At 34.1% G+C, this 13,398-nt stretch overlaps 1 protein-coding gene across 3 annotated transcripts in view; it reads left to right on the forward strand.

Annotated features, from left to right (window-relative positions):
- Positions 1–13,066, forward strand: part of DPP10 (dipeptidyl-peptidase 10 (non-functional)) — a 1,217,772-nt gene extending 1,204,706 nt beyond the window's left edge. For 2 of the 3 annotated variants that reach the window (XM_004674706.2, XM_004674707.2), the window contains exons 22-26: positions 3,751–3,850; positions 4,102–4,160; positions 4,374–4,446; positions 9,346–9,419; positions 10,952–12,053. In XM_004674706.2, coding sequence (XP_004674763.1) covers positions 3,751–3,850; positions 4,102–4,160; positions 4,374–4,446; positions 9,346–9,419; positions 10,952–11,086 — 441 coding nt within the window. In that variant the 3' untranslated portion in view covers positions 11,087–12,053. Of the gene's footprint in view, positions 1–3,750; positions 3,851–4,101; positions 4,161–4,373; positions 4,447–9,345; positions 9,420–10,951 lie in introns of all 3 variants that reach the window. The other variant, XM_012726412.1, reaches the window with a different exon arrangement.
- The last annotated feature ends 332 nt before the right edge of the window (positions 13,067–13,398 follow it).

Here is a 13,398-nt window from a genome sequence, read left to right on the forward strand (position 1 = left end):
AACCCATGTGGAAGTGGCTTTAGCTTCTCAGTGCTGTGCTTTAACCCACTGTGCCACCTGGGAGGGTCCAGAATATGCATTTTTAATGATTCCAAGTAATTAAATGAATTTCCAAATTGATAATTGTTCTAGAATCTGCCCTTCCTTCAGAAGCACTTATTTTAAGTACTTGGAGATAATCAAATTGAGATACATGTAAAACTAACCCCCCAAAAAAAATCCATAATATCAATTTATATTATTTAAATTTATCTTACAGTGTTTGGTGGATTCAAATATATACTTATTCTCTCGACATAATCAAATTGTGTAAACAACCAAATTATTGAAAGTTTTCTTGGCCACTGTGGGATCTTATAAGATACCCAATGGATGTTAAACCATGGGAATAATTTTGTTTTATAGAAAATATTTGAACTCTCTTGACTATTATACCTACTTTCATCTCCATGACAGAAAATTGGAAACATTACGCCAGGAAATCTCCCTCTTAGGGTAGAAATCCCATATTTTGTGCATGACTCATCCTACTTCTTCATCATTCTGATGGGGAACAGAAAGTGATAACCCAGAATACATTTGTTGGGTTTGAGGATTATTTTGAGCTGAATAATTTAAGAAATGCACCATAGGAGAAACATTGAAAATGGACTTAACCTTTCTCAAGAGGCATTCACATTTATAAAGGAGATTACCTGATAAGTCTCCCTGTCTTTGCTGGAGAAAAGACTCTAAATCTCACACACATACACACACACACACACACACACACACACACATACACCTTTATCAAGAAGACAGGAGTGAAAATCTGCCTAACAAAACTTAAACCTTTTACCCTTGTTTTCCTAGTTGTAGCCTCTCATAAGTATATTCAGCTTCCCAACATATTTATTTAATCATTATCTACAGATGCTATTTAAGGGGCAGCTAAGAACATATCAGGAAGTTACTTGGTTTCCTTATATATCACCATAGAATGTTTGATATACCTGCTGTTAAATTTCCTTTTTATTCTCTTGTTAATCTGCTTTTATTACAGCGTGTCACAGTCAAGAAGTGTAGAGGAAATTTCTTTTTCTTCCCATCTACTTCTTTCTTTTAATATTTATAAGTTTGTAACTTTGAGATGTTGCTGACTTCAAACTACTTCCATATCTCCCAAAGAGATTGAACAAAGATAATCTGTGGCGGGTTAAAGCTATAAAGGATAATTTCATTTCTCACAATTAACTGTTGGAGAATTCCCTCATGTTCATGGCAGTAGCTAACTATTGCAGAACATGATTAACATATGCATGGCCAAAAAAAAAAATTTCCCTCTACCATTTTGTGCATTTGTCTGAGACCCATGTAATAAAACACAGGTGATCAAGAGAAAAATGAAAAAGAGCTTAATGACATGTATACCACATTCACAGTGGAAAATGAACAACTCTCCAAAGAGACACAATTCAGACTTAATACTGTCTTAATAAGAAAAGTAGAGACAGGAAGTAAGCCATGTAGGAAAGGTAAATGATTTTTAGAAAGGATTATTTGATCCTAGAAACAAAAGATGGGAGATATGATAATTTGTGACAAAGTTTGTCTGGGTGAGGTGTTGACCTTTAGTCTCCTTTCCTGTGATAACATTCATGTTCACAAGGGAGGGACTCCCAGGACTGGCAAACTTGCATGGTCTAAATGGTTCTGCCACCTGCCACATCAGACAATGCATACTCTTAGAGTGAGAGAACTTTAATAGGAGATTTTGCATAGAGTGAAGATAATTATTTCCAATAAAACACCAAAAGTTACTCATCTCCACATGGGTAAATACCCACCCAAACAAGGTTGGTCCAAAGTGGGGCAGCTGAGACCCAAAAGCTTGCCTCAAAGTGAAGGAACTTTCTCATAAGGAGCCATAGGAAAGAAGGGCCTAAGGAGCCAATAAAGTTTGAGATGAAAAGGAACAAAATCACTGTAAGTCAAGACAACAGCTGCGATTGTCAGCTTCCCCACGGGTCCCTCACCTTGCTTCCAAGTATCTCCTCATGTCTTGACTCCAGGTGTCACCTCCCTTGTTCTCCCTGTTAAGTCCATGGTGCAGTTCCACGCTCAGAAAAAGGAGTCACATGCATGTGTGCCCTGCTTACCTCTTAAGGCTTTTCCTATGTCTCTTCACTCAGCTCCACCCTTCGTTGTTGGAGCAGAGAACCTGAGACCTCCTCTCTTTATTGAAATTACAGTTAAAGTTAATAGTAAAGCTTTCCTGAGGATGAAACCCCAGGGAGGTGATGACAATTGAGTTCCTTTGGAAGGATCTGTCTTTAGAAAGAGAAGAGGAATCAGAGAAAATTTCTCCTTGTATTTGCTGGTTTACAAGAGTCTTTGCTCAAAATAATCAGTATTCTGGGCCCTCGCTGGTAGCACAGCAGGTTAAAGCACAGCACTAAGAAGCTAAAACCACTTCAGCATGCGATTGATCCCCACCCTGGAGGTGACCCACATGGCGTGGCAGACCTCTCCTGACCCACCCACTGCTCCCCTCAGCAGTGTACTTCATCAGTCAGCCTGTTTTGTTCCCCACTCTGTCTCTTGTGAAGCCTCTCACTGCCCCTGCACCTCTGGCCTGTACCCGAGTTCTGTATGCATAAATAAAAAATAAATCTTTAAGAAAAAAATAATCAATATGCCAAAGTGGCATATTTTAAGATGACATCTTTGGCATTCTTCACAAATCTCAACCGCTTCAACAATGTCTAACTACATTTTTGTCTTTTAAATATAAATTTTGAAATGATGTTCTCACAGAAGCATAACCGAAGTTCTATACTTCTCATCTCAAATGAGAATAACAGATTCCTATAGCACCAACCTCACTAGAATCATCTGAAATCTTTCAGATATAGACGAACCAATTGCATCAAATTTTCTGGGGCTAAGACGTAGTTGTTAACATTTTAAAAAATGCCCTCATGATATTTTGATGTCAAATAAGATGAAGAAGAATATTGCCCAGAGCAAAACTAAAATTTAATTTCCCAAATGGGTAGAAAACTCAGTAAGTCATTCCCTTAGCTTAGCATAATAAAATTGTTAAAATCTCCTCTGGCATTTTTCTAGTCAGGTTATAGGCTACAAAAGATAACTGGACACTTTGATTTATTTTTAAAAAAATAAATTTGTAATTGATTTAGTTCAAAAACATTACAAGAAGATATTTAAAAATTAAGTATAAAAAATTCATTTGCTATTATTAATTGAATCCCATTTCCTTCTAGTAATTATTTGTGTGTAATTCAAATCAGAATCTATATTTGTGATGAAATACATATGTGTATATATGTATGTACTTATATATGTATATATGTTAACTTTATTTTTATCAACAAATAGAAGAATGTTTAAGTGCTCTGTTTTCCTAACTTCAATTATTTGAAGAAGTTTCTAGATGTATAGTGTGAAGTAAAAATATTTGACGCATGTAATATAATTAATTTTGTATTTTACCTAAAATTATTAAAACATTTTCTTATATAAAAATCGAAATAACTTTTTTAAAAGTTCATGTACAAATTTATTAGTATATTCTTTTCTCAAACATCGAACATTATAAGACATATATACATATATAACTATACATATGATATAATATATAATCTTATTATAAATTGTATTGTAAACTTTTATCAATGTTATATACACAGTGATGGCAAGCCAGAAATATCTCCAGGAATGATCGTTATAACTTTTTTATTTTGCCAGGGTTATGGTGGCTATATTGCATCAATGATCTTAAAATCAGATGAAAAGTTTTTTAAATGTGGTACAGTGGTTGCACCCATTACAGACTTAAAGCTGTATGGTAAGTACTACTTCCAGATTGACCTCTTCCAGCATATTGATTTGTAGAAAAGAAAATCCCATTGCAGAGAAGCTCAGTAAACTCTTTTCTCAAACATTATCAGAGATGTTTGCAGCTATTTATCACCTCCCTAAATCAATCAGTTTTACTGGAGCATGACAATTAAGTGTAAAATGTAGAAATTAAAAATGAAATATGCCAGCCAAGTGTTTTTCTGTTTCTTCTCAAATTTCTGTTTTCTTGCACTGCAGCCTCAGCTTTCTCTGAAAGATACCTTGGTATACCATCTAAAGAAGAAAGCACATACCAGGTAAATAACTTAAAAATAATGAAAGGAGCTATGGTTTTTTGTTCAATTTTTTTTTAGAAAAAGGTGAATACTTGTGTGTATTTGTGTATGTGTAATATATACATATATGTGTATGTATATATGTGTATATATGTATAAATATATATGTAGACATCCATAGACATATATGTGCATAATATATATGTGTATGAATGTTGGTGTTTTCTTTTATAGGCATCCAGTGTGCTACATAATATTCATGGCTTAAAAGAAGAAAATATATTAATAATTCACGGGACTGCTGACAGTGAGTATTATATTTGTTGCTACTGATTGATGGGGTCTATCCTTCAACAAAGGAGTACATCTAAAGAATTGCTTAGAGGGGACCCTGTAATTCTGAACAAGAGACCAGAGAGCAGTGGAATGAAGTATATGCCATATGATAAGAAGTGGGAAGAATGATGGGACTAGTGAGGAAAGACACAATTATCCTCAACAGCAACACTATCCAATGAAACTTTTTGGAATGATGGAAATGTTCTTTATCTATGCCACATGTGATTCTTGGGCACTTGAAATACATTTAATATGATCGAGGAGCTGGATTTTTCATTTTATTTTGTTTAAATTAATTTAAATGTAACACATGTGGCAAGTAAATGCCGCTATGGTGTTATCTAGCACATGGCAAATGGAAATTAATCTGGAAAACTACAGGATCCCTAAATGGTGCTGACACTTCATTGACATTCTAATGCTGCTCACTTTTAGTTAAAACAAAAACTTTTAAAAAGCAGTTTTTTACCACCTCTCATTTCTTCATCACTTTGAACTTTGGAGATTGATGTGAATGATATTTCTAGTAATAAATAATATCATTTTACATCCACTATAAGTATTTAGGGCTCAAAGAATTCATATTTTTTTATTATTCTATGTGATACTTTACAACAGAGGACTGAGTATTTATAGCCCCATTCACAAATGAGAAAAATCCATTTCAAGGAGAAAACTGATTTATCCAAGGCTACCTGCAAGTGAGCAGAGAGTCAAAGCATTGAATCAATATTTCTTAAGTCCTGACTAGTTTTTGTTGGACCATCCTGCCTATCTCAGTTGTTGTTGTTTTTTAATCTCATTTTACTAAGAGCAGCCCTAAAAAGTTCAACTATCAAAGATTATACCAGCTCTAATTGTACTTTCAAACATGTAAGGCCATTGTTAAATTAGAGCTCAGATCAATACTGACATATATTTAAATAAGCTGGGGGAGAAGAAATAAATCTTCCTTTGGTAGATTTCAAAATAATTTATGTCTATACTCCCCTGCAAGGAGGCAAAGCTTAACTCTCCTCCCTTCTCTCCCATTCTAAAGTGGGTTTCACTAAGTTATTTGCTTCAAGAGTTCTGTATAAAAAATATAAGGAAGAAAGTATAATTTACCACAGAGAAAGCTGACAAACAGTGCCTCAGCCAGGTGATCAAGGTTAACCTCAATGGTGACAAGTCACACTGATAGCAGGCTCCTTGACATGCTTTCCCAAACACAGCACTCTATCATCTTGTGCCCAAAGCCCATAATTCTAGTCTAACAATTAAAAAAAAAAAAAAAAGATAATCCAAAAGATAGAACATTCATCACATATCTGACAGGGGTCCCTCAGAACTGTCAGATTTTGATGTTAAAGCCATCAAAATCAAAAATTATGAAAAGTTCTTATAGAACAGAAAAGGTTAATGTTGTCCAAATGTTTCCTAGATTCCTATAAGTGCTGCACAAGAGCAAAGTACAAACTGCCAACTAGCCCTAGTGCAAGAGCGGAGTCATCACAGGACAAGCATTTAGGGAGCTCCTTCCCCTCTTTATCTAACATTACTTGAAAGGAATGCAACTGAGACCGCAACTGAAAAAGGCATTATGCTGCCAGAAAAATTTCCAAGAAATATCTAACTCCAGGAAATACATCTCTGAGAAATGCATTGCAAACAATAGTAATAGCTGTTGGATTGGGCTTCAAAGGAAAGATGGAAAGATTCAAGCAGTTTGTTTGGAAGTTTCAAATGAAGTTCTCCCTGAATACAAAGGTAGCGAAGTCATTCTCAACAAAGGTCATTTCCTAGTTTGAGGCAGTGACATTCTTGAAAAGTAAGCAGACTTTCATTACGTGAAGTTGTGTATTCTGCTGTCTTTAGAAATCTGCCATCATGCAAATAATTACCGTGTCTCTCTTTTATAATAAAATTATGATATCCAAAGATGATCATGATAACTAAAGGTTATTGACTTGCAACAAATGTATAGTAATACTGCAAAGTGTTGAGGGAAAACTAGGTAAGATAAGTGTAGGAATGCTTTGTAATATCTTTTTAATTTTTCTGAAAATCTGTAACTACTATTAAAAAGTAGGTGATACCATGCCAACATTGGGTAAAACATGGTGAAAGTAATATAGGCCTTTTGAAGGATATTCAAATTTTGTTCTAAGGTACTAGGGTCTCAAATATTAATATTAATAACAAATAACAAGTATTAAGTACTGGCTGTCAGAAAGTGTGCAAAATCTTAATATGTTATCTGTTTTCATAAAAATACTGTATATAGGTATAACTTTTTATTTAACAGGCTGGGAAAATAAATATTATGGAGTTAATATACCTTGCCAAAATTATATAACCACTGACTTGTTGAAAGAGAATTTGAATCTGACATCATAGCTCTTATTCTGAAGCCTCATTTGTGGGATTATATTATATTCAAAGCTAAGTTATCTAAAATGAAGTTATCACCCTCAAATATACTCTTGCTGTTTGAATTTCTTGTCAGTACATTGTAGTTAGTAAGTCAAACTATATTGCTCCTATTTGACCAAAGTATGGACCTAGTGCTTCACCTACCTGATAAAATATGAACAGATTTTCAACACTGGTGATGTTAAAATGCGTGTTCATGCATGCACACATAAACACACACACAGGCCTAGTGCATCATAGATGTTCAGTCAACTGTATCATAATACTATCTCTGTTAATATTATCATCAAAGTTACCAGCTAATCAGTTTATTCAGCCACTAAGACCTTTGATACCGCTATTTAGTTTTAGGAAATGGACAAATGACAAAGAAATAATGAAATCATTTTACTCTGTTGTCCTGCAATATACAAAATGAGCTATATAAGAGATCATTTCTCCCCACATTGCTCCTATTTATTAGAATTTCTAGTAGCTGACATTTACAGAGCAATTTGTAAAATTACTGGAGATGATACAATAATTTTCCATTTAAGTACAATAGAAAGATGTTTAAAAAGACCTTGGGTCTATTCTCAAGTTTTAAATGATAACTTAGAATTAAATGTTTAAATATTTGTAATGATTTAAGGTAGCTTTTTTAATTGAGGTAACACTGTTTTATAAAATTAAATTAGGTTCACGTATATAGCTTTATAATTGACACCTGTGTACATTACATTTCATCAACACCAAAAGTCTAGTTTCCATCCACTACCATAAAATTGACCCCCTTTATTCCTTTTACTCACCACCTCACTTTCTTCTTCTGACCCCTGGTAAGCACCATTCTGTTGTCAGAATCAACAAGTTTGTTTCTGTTCTGTTTTTTTTTTTTTCCATTGTCCATATGAGTCAAAAGTATATGGCATTTGTTTATTCCTCTCTGACTTATAATTTTCTTATAATTTTCACAAAGTTCATCTATGTTGTTACAAATGGCAATACATAATATTTTTTATTGCTCATCAGTAGCCTTTCCTTGTGTGCATATATCACTTCTTATTAATCCATTTTTCTGCTGATGAGAACTGATGATGGGCCCTGTGAATTAATGGAATTAATGGAATCACTGTCTGATATGTAGTGAGACTGATTAGAATTAAGTAGAATTAGAGCAATAGATAATTTTAAACAATTGACAAGACATAGTTTTACAAAGATAGTTTTAAAAGTTAGCCCAAAAATTACTTACAGAAATTTGAGCATGTAATAATATAGGAGTGAATAACCCAGCCAGCATATGATGCAAGTGTACAGTGACTTCCCATTGTTAATTAAGGCCAATGCTGCTACACAACCTGGCTTTATGTGCTGCTTATTTCAGATTTTTGAGCCTTAGGTCCAGGCAATAGAAAACTAGAAGGAATCAGGAGAAACCAGTATGATTCACATTAATTATTTAGATCTTGAATAAAATAGAGGGCCGTCCCTGGTGGTGCAGTGGGTTAAAGCACTGCACTAAAAAGCTTAAGCCAATTCCGCATGAGTTCGATCCCCGCCTGCCCGGAGAAGATCCACATGGTGTGGCAGACCTCTCCTGACCTGCCCTGTGTACTTCGTCCATCTGTCTGCTCTGCTCCCCACTCTGTTCCTGGTGAACCCTTTCACCCTCCGCATCTCTGGCCTGTACCTCAGTTCTGTATGAATAAATAAATAAATCTTAAAAATATAAATAAATAAAATAAAATAGAATGCCAGTATTTGAGACTGGGCTCTGGTAATCTTCAGAAAGAAACAGAAAGCTGGATTCCTGTACTACTAATCAGACAGCCATGTAATGCTATGTTAAAATTGTGATAATAGTACGAATTATGTGAGCAATTAGATATAATGGATAATATTCGATAAACTAAATGCCATTCTGTACAATAAGATTTGGTGGTACCTCCTATTTATGTTTCTTTTGTTTCTTTCTTTTTCTTTCAAATTGAGGGTAACCTTGGTTTACTGCACAATATAAGATTTAGGGGAGTAGGTTCACACCTCAGATGTATTCATCACACCACACCCACCCGCAAACCCCACAATTTCTTATCAAAGATCATAGGCCCCCTTTTTTCACACCCCTACCCAGACTCCCTCTCTAGTAGGCTCAATCCTGCAGTCATATTTATAGGTTTTGGTTTTTAGTTCAGTTTTTTCAGTTCATTTGTCGTATTCCTCTATATTCCACATAAGTAAGATCACCTGGTATTTGTCTTTCTCCTTTCCATTTATTTCTTTATATAACGACACTTGAAGTTTTTTCAACTTTGTATCTACTGACTCCCTACTTAAAACCAAGTACCAGTCTTTTAAGTGTATAATGTATGTTAAGTAAAATATGCAATCCCTTTGATAAAAGCAAATACGAATAGGTTCTGATCCTAAAATGTATTTCCTTCAAATATCATAATTTAATTTCTTGCAGCAAAAGTTCATTTCCAACATTCAGCAGAATTAATCAAACACCTAATAAAAGCTGGAGTGAATTATACTATGCAGGTAAGTCACCTTTTTCAGAAGAATGTGCTTTCCTACATTGAATTTTTATTTGCAGTATAGATAGAACATGATTTCTGCACTAGTGTATCCCCCATACAACTAATTTTTTATGGTTTTTTAGTTACCAAAATTTTAGCTTTTTTTTTTTACAATTATACCAAGAACATGGATCAGCTCAGGCTTTATAGTGAATCCAATGCACTGCTTGAAAAAGGTCTTATCTTCTCAGACTTTTTTATTCCTATCACTGATAATGAATCCTTTTAAAAGTTCCTATTTTTCTTTCTTGTCCTTTTCTCTTTCTCTCCCTTCTTATCGCTCTTATCATAAAAAGTAGAGGAAAATGTGTTTTGAGAAAATAAATGTTCCTCAGAAAAGGTTTGAGGAAGAAAGTGACCCTAACATTTTTACCTTCAGCCATGTTTGATAAGTATTTGTCAAGCCTTACCTTACCATGGTCCCATGTCACATCGGCCCATAGGATACACTTTAAACTATCATGAAACTTTCAGACAATTCGGAGGAACGAGTTATTCAAAGAAACAAGGCATCTTAATTGCTTGGTAGTTTGAAGAATCCATAGTAACCCACATATCTAAAATACTAGTTTCAGGAGCAGATGATGAAAAATAAAATGTAAAGATAAACAGAGGGTGGCTGTTGCTATAAACAGTGTAAAGTCTGAAACTTTATTTAGTGGTCAGAGGCACCATTTAAAACCATTCTTTGTAGGAATTAAAATGATAATATTTATAATTGTATTGTAGAAAAACCACTAATCACTTATATTGGAAAGCACATTGCCAGTGTAAAAAATAGAACCAAACAAATTTAAAGTGTTAGTCAAAACTGTTGTTATAGGGGAGACAAAACTCAAGTCTGTGGAAATAAAGAGCTGGAATAGTTTTTAATGGCTGAGTTGGAGGGAAGCAAATGTTGCCTGTGTTAATAATTAGTCTCGCCAAAAGGAAAAGGAAAAGGGAACTTTCTTTTATCTCTATATAGAAGGAAATTCTCTTCTTCATAGAGACTTGGAGATGGGGGTGCTGTCTATATTGAATGTTCAGATTTCAGAGGAATGGTGCCCAAGCCCATGGGAAAGACATTTCCTGGGTTGTAAAACTGACAAGAGTCTATAAGAAGATTTACATACGTCATAAAGGGGCAGAGAAAGAATTTATGTTTGCAAATTTTCTAAAGTAAATGCTCAGGGCTTGTAGTTAGGAAGAAACTGTCTAAAGTTTAGTCAAGCAGAGAGGAATATGAGTGTCCTTGGGTTGACATGACAACAGGAAGTTCTTGATTTTCAGCCAACATACCTCATTTAAATTTAAAAAAATGTGTTTAATCTCAAATGTTGAATATGATTATAATGGAAAAGAAAAATTTGGCATGAAGAACTCAGAGTTGAATTGCTTAGATTTTGGGCAGATATTTTCTAACTTCCTGTGGTATTGGGGATAAAAGAATGATTACTGAAAGTCAAGAACTGCTTTAGCAACTTAGAATCTCCTTGCCTCTCAATGTCTTAGGTCTACCCAGATGAAGGTTATAATGTATCTGAGAAGAGCAAGTACCATCTCTACAGCACAATCCTCAGATTCTTCAGTGAATGTTTAAAGGAAGACATACCGGTGTTACCACAGGAACCAGAAGAAGATGAATAATGGACCCTATTTATATAGAACTGAAGGGGATATTGAGGCTCAATGAAACCGAACCAAGAGACTGTAATATTGTAGATGCTCCAGAATTTCGAGGGCAGCTTAAGGAGATGACAGTGGAACAGCACACTCAGAGACAATGAACTAGAATTTGAATACAGAAGTCGAAATCTACTGCGTTGCCTAGGGTGCAGAATCTCTTTGTGTAAGGAAGGTCAAGGGTTGGTTTCCTGGCAGAAATTAGTTTTGCATTAAAATAGACGTAGTGCATGTTTTCTTCTGTTATCTCCCAATTTGTTCTGTAACTAGTTGCTTTCACTTTGATTTAAATGGCCACCATCATCTTTGCATATAATGCACACCTTATCAGTACTACAGTCCCTGATCTTTGATGGCTGAGCTGCAATCTAACACTTTACTGTACCTTTACAATAAGTGCAATTCCTCATTGTCTATTATTATGCTTAAGGAAGTATTCAGTTAATAAAAACAGAGTATTTTATGTAATTTGTTTATAAAAAGACATCATTAATGGGTCATGTAGAACTATGGATTTCAGCACCTTCCAAAGTCCAGCCAGTTATCAGTAGATACAGTATCTTTAAATCAACACACAAGTGTATGGCTCACAATATATATACACAAGTGTGCATATACAATCAATAAATCTATCTTACATGTTACTCATGCTACAAAGGAAAATTTTAATGGAATTTAAAAAGATACTCTTTTGCAGGCTATAATGGATGCTTTGTTTAATGAGCCAAATGTGAAGAAACTTTTTTTTTCCAACTCAAATCCTAGCTATTGCTTTCCTACAATGTTTGGGTTGTGTTTGGTATTGTTTTAAGTGGTTAATAGTTTTCTAGTTGCAATTTAATTTTTTGAATATGATACCTTGTCACATGTAAATTAGATACTTAAATATTAAATTATAGTTTCTGATAAAGAAATTTTGTTAACAATGCAATGCCACTGAGTGCTATTTTGCTCTTTTGGTGGAAAAGGCTTTTTTAAGACCACTTGATCCCTTAACTTCTACCCTCAATGCAGAATCAATTCTCATTTTCGTAAAAGCAAAGAGCTGGTTTATTTCACTTGCTAGTTCCTGTTTAATATTCTATGTCTGCCCAATTCATCTGTTGCTGTTTAATTTAAATCTTCTGGTGAGAATTAGAAGTGAAATATTTTTTATTCATTGGCCAAAATGTTCACAAACAGCAGTGTTTGCTATTTAATTTGAGTCGAAGTCACCACATGCATTAATTCCTGTGCTGTGTTGACTTGCAGTAGTGAATAAGTTAAATTTGACTGAATAAAGTCAAATTTAAGTCATGGGAATATTAACTTTGGTGACTAAAGATGAAGAGTATCTTCTCCCTTTACTTGAGGGACCTTCCAGAAGATGTGTAAAGATCTATAACTAAGCTTAGAAGTTCTGATAAATGTAGGCAGTAGACTGTGTTTCGTGGTTTTGTAAAATTTCTTAGGACAGACTGGATAATCATAACTTCAGAGGCTGGAAGTCACCAGGAGAAAACTTTAAAATATCATGGAACTACTTAATAGCCCCCATTTTTTGTCAAAGGATCAATCCAAAAATCTGGGAATTTGGAAACATGAATCATTTTTGGGGGTAATCTACTTTTCTACTGGATGCTTTGGAATTGTTTCTTCACTGTTCCAATGGATTCAATTTAATATGGGAAAGGCTCTCTTTTCTGAAAGATAAATTTCAGGTCTTTTTCAAGGATAGCAAACACATTAAAAATAAGTTGTAATGTTTAAAAGGAAAGTTTGCCTATTTTATTAAGATGAAAATTTCTTTTTAGGTTGATTTGAAGCCCAACTGAAGCTTTTTAATCAATATTTTAAATTTCAATGACTAGAGTTTTTTATGATGCAAATTATTATGTTGTCTGAAAGATGTGGTTTTATTGAATGTTTATTTAAGTAACATTTAAAAAGTATTTACCTTTACTGCTCATCATCTCTCTTGTTTTATTATTATCATCAGTGTTTACCAATTTTTCAATTCATTCAATACAGTTTCTAATAGAAAAGACATTTGTCTGGAACCCACTTTCACCTATTTAGAGACAAAAGCAGATCTCAAATGAAGACTACTGTTTAGTAGAAGGGTGGAGAAATTTCTTCTCCATTACTCTTTGTGTTTTAATAATTGGTCCATTGTAGATAAAGGGAGTGCTCACCAACACAAACACCTATTTTTAAAGGACCATATAGCTGGATATACTCCTTTATATTTTAGCCCTTAATCACAGACACACTATTTCAGAAGTACTTATGCATTC

The sequence above is a fragment of the Condylura cristata genome, unplaced genomic scaffold (assembly GCF_000260355.1).
Source record: "Condylura cristata isolate star-nosed mole 26May11 unplaced genomic scaffold, ConCri1.0 scaffold00002, whole genome shotgun sequence".
NCBI lineage: Eukaryota > Metazoa > Chordata > Mammalia > Eulipotyphla > Talpidae > Condylura > Condylura cristata.